General features: G+C 41.6%; 1 protein-coding gene across 4 annotated transcripts in view; it reads left to right on the forward strand.

The window, feature by feature from the left end:
* ITGA9 (integrin subunit alpha 9) overlaps positions 1–19,551 on the forward strand; it is a 287,285-nt gene that overhangs the window by 138,081 nt on the left and 129,653 nt on the right. For all 4 annotated transcript variants that reach the window (XM_040055828.2, XM_040055806.1, XM_040055835.2 and 1 more), the window contains exons 16-17: positions 196–351; positions 12,562–12,638. In XM_040055828.2, coding sequence (XP_039911762.1) covers positions 196–351; positions 12,562–12,638 — 233 coding nt within the window. The remainder of the gene's footprint in view (positions 1–195; positions 352–12,561; positions 12,639–19,551) is intronic.

The following is a 19,551-nucleotide window of genomic DNA, read 5'->3' on the forward strand; positions in this document are numbered from 1 at the left end:
ACTTGTTCATTGTAATGTGCTTATTCCTGTTTGACCTGGAGAAATATAAAGGAAGTAGAGAAATCTGTCTGCAGTGTTGAATGTGCTTTAATTACATATTTAATTAAATTATTTAGTTTAATTGAATGTATAATTGTTGTAGACAGAAACTTGCTTGGCTATATGCATAGGTGAAATATCTGTCTTCTTGTACAGAAAAGAGTCAAGGATGTCATCTCTCCAATTGTATTTGAAGCTTCATACAACCTTGGGGAACATATGATAGAAAGAGGAAAAGAGGACAAGGAACTAACTGTTTTGAAGCCCATTCTTCGCTGGAAGAAAGGACAAAAGATAGCACAAAGGAATCAGGTCAGATTTGGACTGCATTATTTCCCAAGAAGGCCTGTGGTTGAACTTACAGCAGAGGTGGCTCTAAAATTGTATTGCCAAGCTCTGGGTCGTTTGCGCACAGTAGCCCTTTTATACAATTTCTAATGTTGCTAACTTCAGTGCTGCTCAGTGACATAGTAAAGGCTTGTGCCTCCAAGGTTGGACAGCACAAAGTGAAGCCACTTTCCTGTTTCAGGGTGTTTGTACTGGGAAGGGAAAGATGAGAATGTTCCTACTCCATCTGGTTCTTCCCTTAATGTAGGAGGTTCCTGTGAAAGGTTTGGTCCTGGCCTCCATTCCTGGATAAGCCTTTGTTAATGCAGAACAGGACATGGGAACTATTTGAGGGGAGAACAGTGGGCAGAAGAACAAAGAATTTCCCTGACTCAACTGTCCTCACTTCTTGACGACTTCACCCATCCAGTTATTTGGCAAGGGAAACCAGCTCCTGCTGTTATTGTAGGACATACCATGCTAAAATAGGATGGTTTTATTTCCCTTCCCCTTCCCTTCCCTTCCCTTCCCTTCCCTTCCCTTCCCTTCCCTTCCCTTCCCTTCCCTTCCCTTCCCTTCCCTTCCCTTCCCGCACCTTCCCGCACCTTCCCGCACCTTCCCGCACCTTCCCGCACCTTCCCGCACCTTCCCGCACCTTCCCGCACCTTCCCGCACCTTCCCGCACCTTCCCTTCCCGCACCTTCCCTTCCCGCACCTTCCCGCACCTTCCCTTCCCGCACCTTCCCTTCCCTTCCCGCACCTTCCCTTCCCGCACCTTCCCGCACCTTCCCGCACCTTCCCGCACCTTCCCGCACCTTCCCGCACCTTCCCTTCCCGCACCTTCCCGCACCTTCCCGCACCTTCCCGCACCTTCCCTTCCCGCACCTTCCCTTCCCGCACCTTCCCTCACCTTCCCTCTGCACTCCTGGGTGAATGAGATTGCATGTTTCTTGGAATGAACTTCATCTTTTTAAAGCAGAGGTCTGTTTCTTGAAATACTTGTGTTTGAAAAGCTGATTAAGTAAATAAATTAGATTGGTTGGTAGGCATGAGAAAGTGTATAGAGGGATTTTCATGTAGGTGATTTATGAACACCTCTAGTGATTTTTGTTTACTGCACAAATAATGCCATTCTATATTTTAAAACGTGCACATATGCCTCAGTCTCATACTGAGAATAATGAAATGACAGATCTAGACTAGCAGAAATGCAGTGTCCATACACACAGTGTGATCCTGGTTTGTCAGTGGCGTCTTCTCCAGAGCAGAGATCCCTATGTTCCTTCTTGAGTTTGGTCATGTAACTGTCTGCAAGCTGAACTGTGCCCATGACGTTTTTTGGCATTGGAATGACATCTTTATTCTGGCAAGCTGTTGTAATGGCTCTTGGCATGATTTTAACCTATGCCAACTACTGCATTCCTAAGCATTCGTCAGGAGATTAGGATGCTCCTGTCTTGGAGGCAAGGGCAATTCAGTTTACTGGTGCAGATGAGTAACTTAGTACAGCTGTCAGTAGTTGTGTTGGTAGTACATTTGAAGATCAATTGACTTATACCTAGGCATGCTGGAAGTCCTTGCGAGACTGCAGGGATCAGTCTAATTGCCATGTCCCATATGAAATAGCTTGCCACAAAACTCTTTCCTCCTTGGCAGGGGAAGCTCCCAAATGAGCTTTTGCATTTATTCTTGCAGAGATCATGGACTATCCTTCCTGCCTAATTGCACTTGTTTTCCTTTTGGTTGGAGTGGGATTGCTGAAAGCAATTTATATTCCTCCCTCTGCCATCCCTTCAATGCCATCCTTCCCTCTTGATGAGTTTGCTCTTTTGCGCTTGCTCAATTCTGTCTTGGTTTTGAAAAGACAGATGTCTGCTATGGAGAGGCAGGCCTCTCTAGGAAATGAGGAATTTGAATCCTTCCCTCCGTGTTATTATAATTTGGAAGATTAAAAATAAAACTTTTCAGTCAGAGCTATGGGGAAAAGGAATAACAGTCCTTTACTAGTAAATATAACAGGACAGACAAAAAACAACAGCAATTATAACAATAGTAGAACAGAACCAAGAACCCCGAGGGCAAACGGTGGAAGCTCCGGCGCTGATGGCTGGAAGCCGGGCACAGTGGACTGTCCTCCGCAGGCAGGGGGTGTCCTCGGCAGGCAGAGGTGGCAGTGCCGGAGAAGCCGCAGCAGCGGGACCCGGGCTCACCCAAAATCCAGCAGGACAGCGAAGAAACTCCAAATTCCTGGGTATTCCAACAGATGGTAGAATTCCCAGGACCAGACTCCTTCGTTAACCGTGGACTCCAGCAGCCAGCCGTGGCCCGATCGGTGCTCCCCCCCGGAAGAAAAAGAGCCGCGAGATCCCCCCACCCTCAGCTCTCTCCGGGAGCTTTTCTCCCTCCCCCAAAACTAAGTTATCAGTTCTTTTGTCCAGGTTAAGCACTCAGCACTTAGTCTCCTAGCAACTTGGGAGGGGGAAAAAATTCTACAGTAAACTTAACCCTCAACAATGAGTTTGGTCAACTGAAATAGTGGACAAGTGAATGCATTTGGCTTAGGTTGCTTGACAAGTAAGAATGTGCTGGTCATGAGCTAGCCCAGAGTCTTCCACTCAGTGAAAAGGATGAAATACCCTATATATCTCTTCAGCTGGAAGTTTGGTTTACAATCTTCCCCAGCCTGTAGCACTGCACAGGGTGGTTGTGATCAAGGTGTAAGACCTGGCATTGGTCTTGTTAAATCTCATACCGTTGTCCTTGACCCAGCAATCCAGCCTGTCCAGATCCATGTGCAGAGCTCTCCTACCCTCTAGCAGATCAACACTTGCACCCAACTTGGTGTTGTACAAAAACTTGCTGAGGGTGCACTTGATCTCTTTGTCCAGATCATCAATAAATATATTTAACAGGACTGGTCCCAATAATGGAGACCTGGGGAAACCCACTAGAGACTGGCCACCAACTGGATGCAGCACCATTCACCACCACTCCCTTGGCCCTCCCATCCAGCCAGTTCTTAACCTAGCAAAGAGTGCGCCTCTCCAAACCATGGGCTGCCAGCTTCTCAAGGAGAATGTGGCAGGAGATGGTGTCAAAGGCTTTGCAGAAGTCCAGGCAGACAACATCCACAGCCTTCCCCACATCCACCAGGTGGGTCACCTGGTAATAAAAGGAGATCAGGCTGGTTAGGCAGGGCTTACCCCTCTTAAACCTGTGCTGGCTGGGCCTAATCCCCTGGTTGTCCTTTATGTGTCATGTGATTGTTTCCCTTTTCCTAACCTGGAAATGAAACTTGAGATGATTTTAGTAAGGAGGTAATATAAGAGTGGATCTTTATTTGAAGGTTTTCAGTGGTAGTTATGGAAAATGTCCACAAAAGCCCACCCCTATAGGGATACAGGGATGAGTACATATTTATAGGTTTTAGGAAATTAGAATAATGGATAAAAAGCACCATTTAGGAGAACAAGTGATGATTCAATTTCCTCCCAGGTCAAGCCACCCTCTCTGGAGTGCTGCCCCCCCCGCTTGGTAGTAGTTGTACTTTGCCCCTAAGAATGTGTCTTGAAGAGTTTTTCTCAGCATTAGTTCCCAGTGAGTACCAAGACAGCATGGGTGCTTTGCACTCTCTCAGGGCTTGGAGCCCTGGAATTTGTTTTGTCTTCCTGCCTGGGGAAAGGCCATGAAAAATTACTGGGAAAACTAACTACTAGTACAATATGCTACAGAGCTACAAATATATGTGTGAGGAATACAGAGAACATATTTAAAAAAAAAAAAAAAAGGCAAACCCAGCATCTTGATCACACTCAAGATGATCAGTTCCATAATCGTGCCAGGCATCGAGGTTAGGCTGACAGGCCTGTAGTTTCCTGGATCCTACTTTTGGCCTTCTTATGGGTGGACATCACATTGGCCAGCTTCCAGTCACCTGCAGCCTCTCCAGTTAGCCAGGGCTGATAATAAATAATGGAGACCAGCTCTTTTGACAGCTTCCTAATCAGCTTAGGATGGATCCCGTCTGGTCCCATAGATTTGTAAATATTGAAGTGACTCAGCTGGTCCCTTTCTGCTTCCTTTGGATTACAGGGGATTCTGCTTCTCTCTCGGTCTACCACCTTAGGGAGCTGGTTGCCATGAGGATAATGGGTCTTACTGTTAAGGAATGATGCAAAGAAGGCCTTAGGTACCTCAGCCTTTTCCTCATCCTTGGTGACTATGATCCCCTTGCATCCAATAAGGAATGGTGATTTTCATTGGCCCTCCTTTTGTTGTTCATGTATTTATATAAACATTTCTATTATCTTTTACAGCAGTGGCCAGATTAAGTTCTAGCTGAGCTTTCACCTTTCCAATTTTCTTTCTACATGGTGTAATGACATTGATATACCCTTCCTGCGTTGACTGCCACTTCTTTCAAAGGTCATAAACTCAAGTTCCAGTGAAAGCTCCCTGTTCAGCCAGGCTGGTCTTTTCCCTCAGTTCATCTTTGGCTACATAGGGAGGGCATTTTCCTGAACTTTTAAGACTTCCTTCTTAAAGTATGTCCAACTGTCTTGGATCTTTTCTTATTAAGGATTGTTTCCTTGAGGGCTTTCTGAACTAGTGTCCTGAGCAGGCAAAGTCCACCCTCCTAAAGTCCATGGTAGAGGTTTTGTTGACCCCTTTCCTGCTTCACCAAGAATTGAATACACTATTATGTCATGGTCCCTGTACCAAAGATGTCATCTGATCACCACATTTCCCACCACCCCTTTTCTGTTTGTAAAAAGCTGGTCTAGCAGGGCACCTCCCTTGCTAAGTTGTCTTCCACACACAAGAAACCTCCTAGACTGCCTCCTTTCCACTGTGTTGAGTTTCCAGCAGACATCCCACAAGTTAGTCTCCCACATGAACAATGGCTAGCAATTGTGAAACATCAGCCAGATGCTTACAGAATAGTTCATCCATCCCTTCATCCTGGTTGGATTGTCTATAACACTTTCATCAGGATGTCTGCCTTGTTGGCCTTCCCCCTGATTCTTACCCACAGGTACTCAACCTTATCATCATTATCCTTGATAGACAGTTGAAAGACTCCTTAATGTACAAAGCCATACCATGACCTTCTTCTCCCTGACTGTTATAGAATCATCAAGGTTGGAATAGACCTTTAAGATCATCAAGTCCAGCTATCAACCCAGCACTATCACTGTAACCCCTAAACCACTAAACATCAGTTTACTAAAGAACATCAGTGCCAGATCCATATAATTCTTAAACACCTCCAGGGATGGTGACTCCACCACAGCCCTGGGCAACCTTTTCCAATGTCTGACCACCCTTATTCTAATATCTAATCTGAATCTCATCTGTCTCAGCTTAAGGGCATTTTCACTGCAGGCACAATAGAAGAGACTGGCCCCCACCTCACTACAACCTCCTTTCAGGTAGTTGTAGAGAGCAATGAGGTCCCTCCTAAGCCCCTCTTCTCAACAAACTCAGTCCCTCAGCCATTCCTCATTAGACACATTTTCCAGACCTTTCACCAAGCCTTGTTGCCCTTCCTTGGAGACGCTCCAGCACCTCAATGTCCTTTCTAAAGTGAGAGGCACAGAACACATTACTTGAGGTACAGACTCACCAATGCCAAGTACAGGAGAGTGATCTCTGCCCTAGTCCTGCTGGCCACACTGTTCTTCATGCAGTCCAGGATGCCATTAATTTTCTTGGCCACCTGGGCACACTGACACCAGTGGCTCATACTGAGCACCCCCAGGTCCCTTTCTGCTGAACAGCTCTTGAGCCACTCTTCCCCAAGCTTGTAGTGCTGCATGGGCTTGCTGGGACACAAATGCAGGACCCAGCACTTCCCCTTATTGAATCTCATGCTGTTTTCCTCAGCCCACTGATAGAGTCGTCCATCTGCAGAGATCAACACTTCTACCCAATTTGATATTTCCTGCAAATTTACTGAGGGTACACTCTATACCCTCATCCAGATCATAATTAACTATTTTTTAAAGGACCAGCCCTAAAACTGAGCCCCAGGAAACACCACTAGTGACTGGCTGCCAATTGGATTTAGCTTCATTTATCTAAAGTCTTTGGATCCAGCTGTAAAGCCAGTTGTTTACCTATCGAAGATTCCACCTTCTGAAGTACTTGTAGCCATGAATTGCAGCACTCCAGTCTTGTGAGTCATCCCGCTTCATTTCATTGTGATGGCAACTACATCATATATTTCCCACTCCACAATGGCCTCCAGCTTCTCTTGTTTGTTACACATACTGTATGCACTGGTGTAGGTGCACTTCAGCTGGACTGTTGATTTCACCCCCAACTGTGGTATGCTGCCCCTAGGCCCATCGCTAATGAGCCTGGTCTTATTACCTTCCGCCTTCAAACTTAGTGCTCTCTGCCTTCAAACCTAGTGCTCTGATGAAGTCTGTGTGGAGCTGAGGGAGCTTGATAACTAATCTTCATCCCCTCACCATGCAGTACCAGCACACTGGTTTCACTCCCCTAGTATTCCTGCCTGTGTCATGTGTTCACTCCACCACTCAGTATAGGGGTATTGTGGAAATCATGTATTCTCATTTTAGCCAGCTCATCTGATGAAATCCTGGAATGTTTTTCACAGTAATAATTGCTCTTCTATTGGGAATTTAAATCGGCAGCATATATAAATGGACCGTTTACATGAGTAGCATAGTAAAGCATGGGATACCTTGAAAAAATCAGTCTATATTTCTTTTTCTGTGGTCAGTAGACATGTAGGTAATAGCTTTATTTTTCAGGCAACTTGAAGTTTAAAATCGAAATAAATTCAGGTCTAAAATCAAGCTCCTGCGTCTGTGTTTAGGCACATTGATGTTATTAGCGTGTAAAGCTACAAACAGAAAATACTTCAAGTTAGTGAGAGTTGCTTACAGCTCAGCATTTGAAAATTGGATCATAAATCCTGATTTCTAAATAAGAGCCAGGAACTCAGCTTCACCAGATAACATGTTTATAATCAGATAGCATCAATATCTAAAAACTGAAGAATTATTAGAATGACAAGCCTCCTTATTGAATTATTTTTGTGCTACTAGCATGATCTAATTGCTAAGTCATCTCTGAACATACTGTGGGGTTGGTGACAATTTACTGGAAATCAGTGTAGAGATTAATTTTCTTAACCCCCGTTATTTTGCATAACCCAAGTATTCCTGCAGAAGTGCATGGTACAGTTTATGAAATTAAAGGAATGTGTCCTGAGATTCGAAAGGCCAGCTCTACCACTTTTTAAGCGTGTTATAGCCTTTTATAGACTGATGTGTGAGAAAGTTGTTAAATGTCTGATGAATCACTGTTTCCTTATCCAGTCCATAAAATGACGTTTTCATGGGTTCTTTTGAGAATTGTTTCTCTCCCTTCTGTTCAACTATTGACCTTCAGCTGTTGCTTTCTCTGTCTATGAAAGCATAAGCAGAACTCTTACTAGAATAATCCTGGCAACCTCTCAAACTCTTGATAGGACATTCTGTCTACAACCTGAAATTTCCATGTGCTTTCCTGAATTTTGATAGGTTGGATATTTTGAAAAGCTTTTTTCCCCTTAATTTATTGAAAGACTGACAGTATTCTCTGTGGGCTGGCCTGGCACAGGAACCTTTCTGTTTTTCATGTTTCCTGTTCTCTTCCGTACCTCCAGAAACATAGATTTGTTTAATTTTAGAGAGCCATTGAAAGAAAGTGAAGCAGTTTAGTAAGCCTGGTTTGGAATCACAGATCATCTTCCTCAGAGCACAGAGTTCTGATCACAAGGCTGAAGCCAGGGTTCTTCTTACTTGTTTTACCTATCAGCTTTCAATAGAGTACACTACCAGCAAGAAGGAAAAGGAGAATATCAACATGCCCAATACCCAACAGCTTTATGCTTAGGATGGCTTAGGATGCAGAAACTAGAAATTTATCCCTCTTCTACTTTCTCCTACATTTACCCTGGCCTTTACCACAAAATGTGGAAATTAGTCCTTACACCTCTCTTCAAGAGGCATAATGGACACAGAGATACTTGCTCTGAGGCCCTGATATGACTACCAATGTAGACATAGTCCCTTCCTGATCAGCTCCAGATCTCTCCTTACTGTAGGTTTGATTGTGTACAGATGTGTGTATTTACTTTTTATAATGAGTTTATTTAAATGTAGACTTTTTTGGCTAACCATCTGGAGGACATGGCTACCATCCATTTTTCCTAACCCCTCAGGTAGATATCTATCACATTACTGGACATTCCAAGGAGCATTATCTTTTTACTCAGAAGAATTGCCATGCAGAATTTGAGAAAACCGTGTTTGTGAGGAAGGTTTGGTGAGAACAGCTCTGGAACAATTTCCATTGATGCTGGGTTCTGTGCAGCAGTGGAGAGAGTGCAGAGAGGAATTGTGAACCCTGGAAATGCCAGGTTTTGCTTGCAAATTTGTAAATGCTCTGCTTTGCTGTACATCTGGTGATAGCAGGAAGTCTGAGAGACTCGCTGAGAATGAACTTTATGCTAGTTTTGTGTTTATACAGTGAAGATGTGTCCTAGAAGCATTGAGGTTATCCTGTCCCTGTTACTGAGCACACAAACACCCATTTTTCTCATGGAAATGCTAGACAATTATGTGGTGGCCTTGAGATAAGTGATGCAGCTGTGTTTCTCAGGGCAATTTTTGCCCTGATCTCCACCCCCCACCTTGTATTCATCAATTTTTCAGGTATGTATTTCTTATGTAAGGAAGCTTCCTGGCCATCTCTGATCTATATATTCAAATCTGTGATGTACTTGGTACAATGTTAGTGGAATACAATTAGATTTCATAAAACCACTGATCAGAATTGCTCCTCTTCACTTTGGGCAACAGTAACAGCAAAAATTACGAACTTCTTCCACAGTTCGTTTCACCCTATTTCCTTTTTTCAATTGTGGATAACACATACAACCCATGGGTTACCTTCTTCAACAATTTTAATATTTAAAGACCTTTATAAATCCTCAAAGCTGGTATTGTAAAGCTGCAACCATTTTAAAGATTGCTTAGAGTTAAAATTAGTGGTGATGTTATAGTAGGGTGTGAGCCATATCTCAGGAACAGACTCCTGCTCTAACAACATGCAGTGTTAAGCTAGGTGCAGTTTCTGGCGCAAAAAAATTGCAGCTCAAGTAGACCAAGCAAAGGCACAGTAACAATATATAAGCAGTGTTCACAAATGCTATGATGTGTTAAATTGTGTTTACTTCTTAATTGTTTAAGAGGGATTTAAACAGCCAGGAATTAATAAACCTGAAAGGTAGAAGTGACAAAAGGGAAGGAAAGGCTCAAGTTAGCAGAGAAGAAAATGGAGAAAATAGATGGTGAGAAGTTGGAGGCTCAAGACTCTAGAAGACATACAAAAAGGGAAGGTGGAGTAGAGTTCAGGTAGACAAGTGAAATAGTGGAAAATAGCAAAATAGTCCAGAGGTGTCATTAACCGGGAATTGGGCTGCTGAATCAGTTGTGCCTGCATCTGTGGGTCCTAGGAGCCTGTTGGACTGGAAACCCAGACCATCCAGCTGCTTTGAAGTGAGAGCTGCCCCCAAACCTGAACAGGTTCAAGATCCTCCACAGAAGCAAACAGTTCACTCCTACACAGCTACAGATCTTGGAACTCACCATCCTTATTCCTTTCTCCCAACCCAGTGGTGTGTAGAAACCTGGGTATCTATGACATAAGAAAATAGTCCCAATATATTTCAAAGTAGCTTGCTCTCTAGTACCTGATATGCTGTAAGAGATACATGCTCAGTGATTTTAGAAAACGAAGTATTTGTTCATTCTTTCTGAGTAATGGTAACTATAGATTTAGTAAAATATTAGATTGCTAGATAGGATTTTTATATATATATATATTTTTATTTTTTTTTTGGATAGTACTTAAATGTACTTACAGTATTTTATACTTTGAGAAGTCAGATAATTTCTTTGATTGCTTTATTCACTTTGCCAAGATTTCTGCATTTCAAACAGATAAACTGACAGGCTAGAATTTTTTTACAGTTTATTATTCTTTCTCCTCTGAGGGTTACCAAGCGATCTTTCCTATGTGAAACTGCTGCAGTGGTTTGAAGATTAATTCTGAGGACTCTTGAAATGACACCTCTGAAATCTACCATGTTTGAGAGTGAAGCCTAGTGCTGGTTCCTGACTCAGGATTATTCTTGTCCTTTGGTTGTGGTAGTTTTTATTAAGGAGGAAGGGTAAATTCAGTTCTTGTTTCTAAATCCCCCAAAAATTTCACTTCTGAGATTCTGAGAAAGTAAAAGGTAGGGAAGAAAAATGAAAGAGCAAAGTAAATAGCCCAGATGAGCTGGCCACCTTCCACCTTTCTTCTTTGGCAACACTGTACAACCTACAGCACAGTTTGATACCTGTTATCAAGCTGATGCCTTAAAGAACCTAGAAATAAAGCAACACATTTTCAAGACAATATCAGTATAGGATGTGTATAATATTATATAGTAGGTATATAAAGGCTGGTCTTCATTGGAGGCCTCCAGGGGCAGATAGAGAAAATGCCCAACCCTGCACAGGTTGAAAACAATTTTATAAGTTTAACAAATTAGCATAACTAAGAATTAGAAACCCAAGTAGAGACAGAAGTGGTAAGGTATTTCCTGCTTTTCAGGGGAAAAGGGGTTCAACCTTTTTCTAAATCCTCCCCCCTTAGACAGGAATTAAACTTTGTTTATGAAAATGTGTCTTGAAGAGCTGGTTTCAACCAGGAAGAACTGAGATAGGATAGAAGCCTTGGATCTCTGGCTTGGAGCCTCTGGAATGTATTTTGTCCTTCTGCCTATCAGAGAAGGAAAAAGGTAGGGAAAGATACTGGGGCTAGCTAGGAACTATATAAGTATACAATAATAGAACCATGAATATATATTAAGGAAATAGAAAAGCAAAAAGGCAAAATTCATTTCGGCATCACAACAATTAACTTTATAAATGTCCATCCTTTTTGGGGAGCTCAGACAGCATAGAAAAATGAGAGCAAAGCTGCCTGCTTAGTCAAGAACCTTCCTGGAAAGCAAAGGACTAGAAATCTCTATGCCCTCTGGGCTTAAGATTCAAGTCTTTTTCCAGTCCTGATACAGCTGAGCAGAGCTCTTAAAAATTGTACTGATTCAGTATGATTTGCATTTTTTGCCTTCTCAGTCTCTCCAACCCAATCTGACCATTATGTACATCCTGCACAGATTTTCCCTGTCCTTGAATTTTTTAATTGAAATATATTTACATATAAAAGGAAGAGATCAGTGGATTGTCAGGTTTCCTAGCTGAGCAGTGTTGGCAGCATTCATATTGGGTATTTGAACATTTGGTAGGCTGAAGAACATTATACCTCTGAAAGAATGAGTCCTCCAGCCTGAGAAGTCTAGCCTTATGTTTAGAAAGGTATTGGTCTGTGGTCTAGACAGCAGGGGAAAGTAACCATGATCCTGATGGCATCTTGGTTTCTTCAACGCTGGGAGCATGTTCCTATTCTCTTGTTTCATTTTCTGGTGGCTGTCTCATTTAGCCATGGTAAGCTACTGCTGTTTAAATAGTATGTCCGTATGTTGTCTCTTCATAGTTTCTAGCTTTATCAATCTGTTAGATTTCCTCAGTATTACCAGAGTTCACAAGGTTGACAATGGTTCTGTTATTTTAGAGTATAACTGATATATAACAGTCTTTGTCATTTTCTACTGGTTACATGATGCCAGAAATGTTTCCTGCCTTAGATAAATTCTAGGGAAATGTTTGCTGTATGATTTCCTTACTTGCAATCCTTAAGACAGAAACTAGTTTAATAAATACTTCATATTCTGATTCATTTTCATGCACATAGCTGGGGAAGAGAAAGAAGAATGCCAGGAATATTTTATGAGCAGTTACTCTTGTCAGATGAGAAGGGGGAATGGATTGAGGAAAACCTCTGGGAAAGAGGGGTTTTGATGAAACTTCTTGCTGAGTTAGATGATAAAAACAGTTCTGACAGAGATAAGATTTGCTTCATCTTGAATTTCCTTAACGCTCACACCATATATCTCTGTATCACAGATTTTGGTCTTGTTTTATATTTCGTCCAAGCATGTTCCTTCTTCAGATTTTGATCTTACTTTTTTCATGTTTTAATAGTTCTTTCCTCTGTTTTTCACAGACTGTTTTTGAGAGAAACTGTCAATCTGATGACTGTGCTGCTGATTTGAAGCTTCAGGGTAAATTACTGCTATCTAGGTGAGTAGATGAACTTTTATTTTCTTTCGTGCACAGTAGTATGCCATTCATTTTATGTGGAATGGCACTGAAAAGTCAAAATACAAATGCAGATGTTTTAGATCCAGACTAGAAAGATGGTGACAGTGATGTCACCTTTAGCACAAAAAAGTCCTGAACTCTTGTGGTGGTGGACTCTGGTCACATAAAGTGCAAGACACCTTCACCATAACAGTCACAATGGACAAAAATAGAGAAAACAAATAGAATAGCAGAGAGGGGCAAAGAAAGTAAAGATGCATGCTCAAATCAAGTACCAATGTGGAACACATAATTTTTAAAAGAGGATAAAATACTGTTCATTACATGGTAGGAGTAGAAGTGCCTGCAGAAAAGCAGTTTGTTCTGTCACATGTAATGTTAAAAAAACCTTCTGAACATGTCAAATTATCTTCAAACTACTGGTTTTTGTTTCTCAACTTGTAGTTTTGCAAACTCTTCTAAATACTCCTTTCAAATTCTTGTTGCAACTTGGGACTGAGTGTCTGATTTCACTTTCTTCTGGGATGATAAAACTCATCAAATAGACCAGAGGTGAAGTTTATGTTCTGTCTCTTGTTACTGGTGATGGTAGGAAAATGCCTATTGTTTTGCCTGGATGTGTATTCAATTTGGGGATAAATCAGGCTAAAGGTGAACTTCACATGGCTTCTGTTTCTTTTGGGTTTTTTTTTTTTTTTTTTTAGAGGTGGAAATTCTGATGTGAGTTATTTAATTGTGTGCCAGAGATTTTGGTATATGATGGAGAATAGCAAAATGCTATATGTCAAGTGCTTTGCTTTCAGGTTAGGAAAGAGAATGAAAGACAAAAAGAAACAACCCAAACAAACCAACAAAAATAGAAGTAGTAATAGCCACAGACATGTATTATATAAATCTACAGCATGCTGTAACAGTACTTGGAGACAAAACTGAAGAGTCGAGTTTGAGAAGTTACGGACTTCTCCAGACACGACTGAAATCCACATGAATGTTTTGGGGGATTGGCTGGGAGCAAGGTTAGGTCTCAGGCTACAGAGTCCAAGGTTTGACTGCAGTTAGTCTGGATATTTGACTCAAACTTTGTGGTGAGCAAAATATGTTGAGAGCTAGATACGTCTGTGTGGATTAGAGACGCTAGTGAAGGATTCTGTCCCACAGCTGAGGAATAAATAGCAAGGGACAGATCCTAAAACTTGTTAGTCAGTGTAGAGTAATCACTACAGTTGGGATTGGACCATTAGGCTGTTTGTTTTTACAGCTGTTATTTATTTTATCTTGACAATTTAAAAGTCACACCTGTCATAGGAGCTTAGGGTATTCAAATAGAGTTTCTACATTTGTATAGCAAAATAGTCAACAAATGCTCTCAAATTCTCTTTACCCAGTGACAACCTGAAGTCCTTTTTGAAATAAACAGGATGTTGTCAAATCTCTGCACAGTATGGGCTTTTTTTAGGTAAAGGGCTCTGTAAGCTTCAGTTACTAAGAAATATAGCACAATTAATATCTCTCACAAAAACAGATTCTTGTTATATTGCATATAAAATTACCAAGAAACATGCTATGGATTCTGATTTTAAACAAGTGCTGTCTTGAATTTTTCCAGCCCCATGTGTTTCATGCAAAATAATTCTATCACAATTTTTCCACATTATTCTTGATTATGGTAAGTCTGTGCACAAAGCAATTTTTTTTTTTTTTTTGAAAGAGCAAAACACATGACTCATTTATTATTATCTGCACAAAACATTTGACTTCACTGTTAGCAAGTTTATCCTAATACCTTTGTCTAAATAATCACCTAAATTTGGTGAACTTATTCTTGGAAAGGATGCAATTAATGCTGCACAGATACACTGAGCTGAAATAAACAGGATGTTTATAGGAAGGCAGTGGTAAGTTCTGTCTCTCAGGTCTGCTGCAGCTCTTTGAAAATGTTGCTGGACCTGTCGATAGGGTGTATCGTTATTGTATTCAGGATGGCTGAAATAACAATATGACTCCAATCTTCTTGGAGGGCATACATAGCAACATTTATTAGAAACACATGCTTTTTATACACTGTTCCGATACACTGAACACGACTGGTTATTCAAGTCTACGCCCTTTTGTAAACATCTTTACAAGTAAACAAGTTGGAAAAGCCACAGGTGCAGAGATTAGAAATTGTTTGGAATGTCTTCCTCCAGAGCAATGCCTGGGAAAATCTATCTGACTTGTTTTCTCACAGGCTCTGGCTGCTGCCTGCTGCCTAAAAATTTCTCTTTGACCACTGTCAGCATCCACAACGGTGGTTTGGTTAAGATCATCTACCTTAGCTGGCAAAAGACTTTCTTACCAAGAAAGTAAGTTGGCCAGATCTGAGAGGAATGGTGCCCTGAGTACTACTACCTAATTAAAAGATAGTCAACAGAGAAAAGGTGTAAAGAGTTGGTTTTGGTGGTGGAGAAAGCTGTGCAAATGCTAATGCTATTCAGTATTCACAAATTATATGGGAAATAATCTTATAGAATTGAATAGCAAGATGATGAAGTTTGCTAATCGTATTAAACTATTCAGAGCAATGAAAAAAACAAGGAGGTATGTTTTCATGAAGTGTGTGATTAATCTGGATTTTACTGTTTGGGATACTGTAAGTGCTGAGACTGTATATAGTAGTGAAGTGGCAAATATAAATTCTGAAAGCTGCAGAAATATATCAGCAAAATGCCACTGTGTACTTGACTTGTTCTTCCATTGTGGTCTTGCTTTTAGACATAGTTGGACACAGGGCTCTGCTACATGAACTAGCTGTCCTTACACACTTTCCTTAAATCTGTAGCATGTAAGAGCCAAAAGCTGTTCAAAGTTCAAACTATACCTTGCTATATCCAGCAATGTAGTTTTGTTCACCACTATATATAGATATGTATATATAAAAGGCTTTCAGATGTGTGCTGGTTATAGCATATATGTTCATAGGAAGTTAGCTCAGATGACATTATCATCAAGCGAATTGTTTCCATTCTTCTGAGCTCAGGACCTGCAGAAGCTACTGTGATACAGAGTTCACCCATGATGCATTTGAATCATTAGAATTACCCAGTTAAAAGATGGCATACAGCTTTGAAGATATGAAACCCCAGCCAATAGCAAGCACTATGCAGCCACTCACTCACTCCCCCCTAGAGGGATTGAGGGAGAAAATCAGAAAATGTAAAAGCTAGAAAACTTGGGGGTTGAGATGAAGACAGTTTCTTATGGGAAGCAAAATGTGCACACAAACAAAGAAAATGAAGGAATGAAGTCACCACTTCCCATGGGCAGGCAGGTATTCAGCCATCTCCCGTGGAACCGGGCCATCACACATAACACTGACTTGGGAAGACAAATGCTGTCATTCCAAATATCTCCCCTTCCTCCATCTTCTGCCCACTTCCCCCCCACTGAGCAAAATGTTATATGGCATCATGAGTTGGGGTCACCTGTCCTACCTGTGTCTCCTCCCAATCTCTGATGCCTCCCCCAGCTTCCTTGCCAGCATGGCAGTATGAAGCAGAAAAGGTCTTGGCTATGTCTAAGTCCTGCTCAGCAGTAATGAAAAGTTCTCTATGTTATCAACCCTGTGTTCAGCACAGATAAAAACCACAGCCCCATACCAGCTGCTCTGAAGAAAATAAACTCTACCCCAGCTGAAACCAGCACACCTACATACCAAATGAATAATAGGAAAACCAGCCTCTGCTGACAAGAGCTAACCAAGCCTGCTCTGATTTTAATTTTTGTGGGATATTCCTTCTCTCCTGAAGACTTATTTGTGTGCCCTTAAATTGGGAGTCCTTAATTTTGATAAATAACAACTAAACATCCCAGGACCTTAACACTCAATCTAAGTGACTACATAATAGGTGGCAATTTATCCAGTGTGCTAAAATCAAACAAATCTGCATGCGTTAGGTAGAAACTTCACTGCTGTTCTGGGCAGATGTGATTGGGTTTGCCTTGTTATTTAATGTTGAGGTGCTGCTGCATGTGGAAATAGTGCTGCTGGGCAAGTTGAAACCCTTCACTGTGAATTCATAGAAGAGGAAAGAGTAGGACTGTTTGGAAGCAAGCAATGATAAAAAAGTGTTAAAGCCTTCTAACTTTATTTGGAAGTTTTTGCAAAGATATAGGAAGCTAGAGATGGGATGTGTTCTTATTCTGAGTGTTTCTGTTACAGTGAAAGGAGTCCTTGGTGACTTGGGTTAAAGAGTAAGGTTACATGCTGTGTTGGATTGAAGAACAGTTGAGATGCATTTATTCTGGAAAGAAAAAAGGTTTGTTTTTCAGTTAACAGATAAATCTCTTTAAGGCTTGTGCACCTTCATTAGCATCTGTTTGCATGCTCTCTTGCTTTGAAAAGACAGGTATCTGCTAGGGAGAGGCGGGGCCTCTCTAGGAATGGGGAATTCTAATCTCTTCTCTCTAAATTATTATAACTTAGAAGATTAAAAAGGCTTTTCAGTTAGAGCTATGGGGAAAGGAATAACAGTCCTTTACTAGTAAATATAACAGAACAAACAAACAACAACAACTACAGCAATAACAATAATAATAAACAGAACCAAGAACCCCGAGGAGCTTTGTCTCACAAGCCCTGGGCAGTCTGATCTCTTGGGACTCTGAGAGCACCAAGCCGAAACGGTGGCAACTCCGGGGCTGAGGACTGGAAACGGTGGTTGTCCCGGCAGGCAGGGGGAATGTCTCAGCAGGCAAAGTGAGCAGTGCTGAGGAAGCCGCGACGGCTGGACAGGGGCTGACCGAGCTCCAGCAGGGCAGGCGAGGAGCTCTGAATTCCTGGGCACTCCAGCAGATGACAGAATTCCTAGGACCGGACCTTCTGTTAACAGTGGACTCTTCACGCAGCCAGCAGTCACCTGACTGTCTTCTCCGATGCCGAGACCAGGAAGAAAGCACCCTCAGCTCCCGGAGCCCCTGAGCCTTTCCCTCCCCCCAAACTTAAGTGATCTTCCCCTACCCTCAACAATTCTTTTGTGTGGGTCAAGTACCCTTTAAGCATTAGTATTTAGTCTCTTAGCAACTTATGGGGGGGGGAAAATTCTACAGGGAAAGAAAAAAACAAACAAACAAAACAAAACTGAACCTAACTCCCAACACATGCAAACTCATCCCAGCTTCCTGAAAGGATTGCTGGACAAAGGAACCAGCAATTTTGTTGCTTGTGACAGATGGTAAGCAAGGTGAGGATCATGAACTGTGGTTTGGCTGCGAAAAAAACAGAGATTTGGAAAAACCTTCTTGCGTAGACAGTTCAAGCTGTTCAGAAATCACACGTGCTGAGATGGTGTGCTCTTCCATTCTGGGTTTTAGGACTTGTTTGGATAAGTTCCCTGCTGACTTCATTGGTTGCTGGCAATAAGTCATGTATTGAGGAGGATCAGAATGGATTTTTTGACCTTTAGAAATCCCTTCCAATCAGCTTTTCTTTAGTGTTCTGATTTTTCTTGAGGTAAATACTCTTAGTAACCTAAGCAAAACTGCTTCAACAAAATCAGCCTTTCTTCAACAGGGAAACAACTGAGTAGGGATGGTTATGGGCATGCTCCAGCACTGTGGCTGGAAACTTTCTGATGGGACTCCATGCCTCTCACTGATGCCATGTCTGCCAGCAAGAATATGCAGCTTCACAGGAAGGGAAGACTGGACTTGGCAAAGCAAACTGAGAACTGAACATTCTATGACAGACGTTGTGAGCTAGCATGTAGGAACAGCTACAGTGGTGTGTGCTAATATTGCTCCAAATGTTTTTTCTAGTGATTGGCCTGGACTTTCTCATGGGGGTATGAGTCTTGCCAGCCTAAAACTACAGTGGTAATTAGGAATAAGGCAAAAGTAGCCATGGAGTGTGCTGGGGACTTGATGAAGGCAGTGTTAGGAGAAACTGAAGGAGCAGGAGTGAGGCATTTCATCTTTCCAGTCATGACTGTTCTCAAATCCATTTTTGTTAAAGAATGAATATGTGAAGTTCTGGCAGCATGGCACACAACCATGACTCATTGCCTCCCCTTCACCAATTCTCCAGTGTCGAGTCTTGCAGCTGTCATAGAAGATTGCAAAACCTGGCCTTATCCAGATTATACAGTTATACCCTGTGGATGGTGGTATTGGTGATGTCTAAAGGAAGATACTTAAGTCTTAGTGTAAAGAATATATGTATGTATTCTGTATAGGTAACTTTAATGACACAACCTGAATCTGTAAGAGAAATGAGAATAGAATATTTTGCAGTAATCTTTATTTTTTTTTTTACTATAACTTGGTCCAGGTTTCCTCTCCAGCAATTCACTACTGAAAAATAAAATGTTATGTTAATTATTATTGTCAAATATTTTTTAGTGTTAAAAATATATTTATTACCTATCATTTGTCTTTAATGCCTCACTCTATTCTCTCAGCACAGTAAATGTCTTTTCTATCATGTTTCTGCAGCAATATACGGAGGTAAACTCTGAAGTAGGTGTTTTGCAGTAGCTTTTATCTCCCTAGCCTTCAAAATCTTGTATCCGTTCATTTGGTACTTTATGTGGGAGAAAAGCTCTCTGGTCTTTTAAGAAAAACCTGAAATTGCTGAGGGAAGTCTTATCTGACATACCAATGCAGTTTCGGCTACTGACCTGATGCCTATCCATCTGACTGGCTCTGCAAAGGCAGTGGTAGTTACCAAGCCTTTTTAGGATATAACAGGAATCAGGTGAAAAGTGTGAAGACATTTGAGAAACAGTGAGGGTGTTTGAACAAACGGACCTTCTTCCAGCCCTAATAAACAAGCTAGCTAAAAAGACTGAAGCAGAATGGGTGGTTGCTTCCATATGAGATACAGCTAAGAAGGAAATCCTGTATGGCTGTGTAA

The sequence above is a fragment of the Hirundo rustica genome, chromosome 1 (assembly GCF_015227805.2).
Source record: "Hirundo rustica isolate bHirRus1 chromosome 1, bHirRus1.pri.v3, whole genome shotgun sequence".
Taxonomy (NCBI): Eukaryota; Metazoa; Chordata; class Aves; order Passeriformes; family Hirundinidae; genus Hirundo; species Hirundo rustica.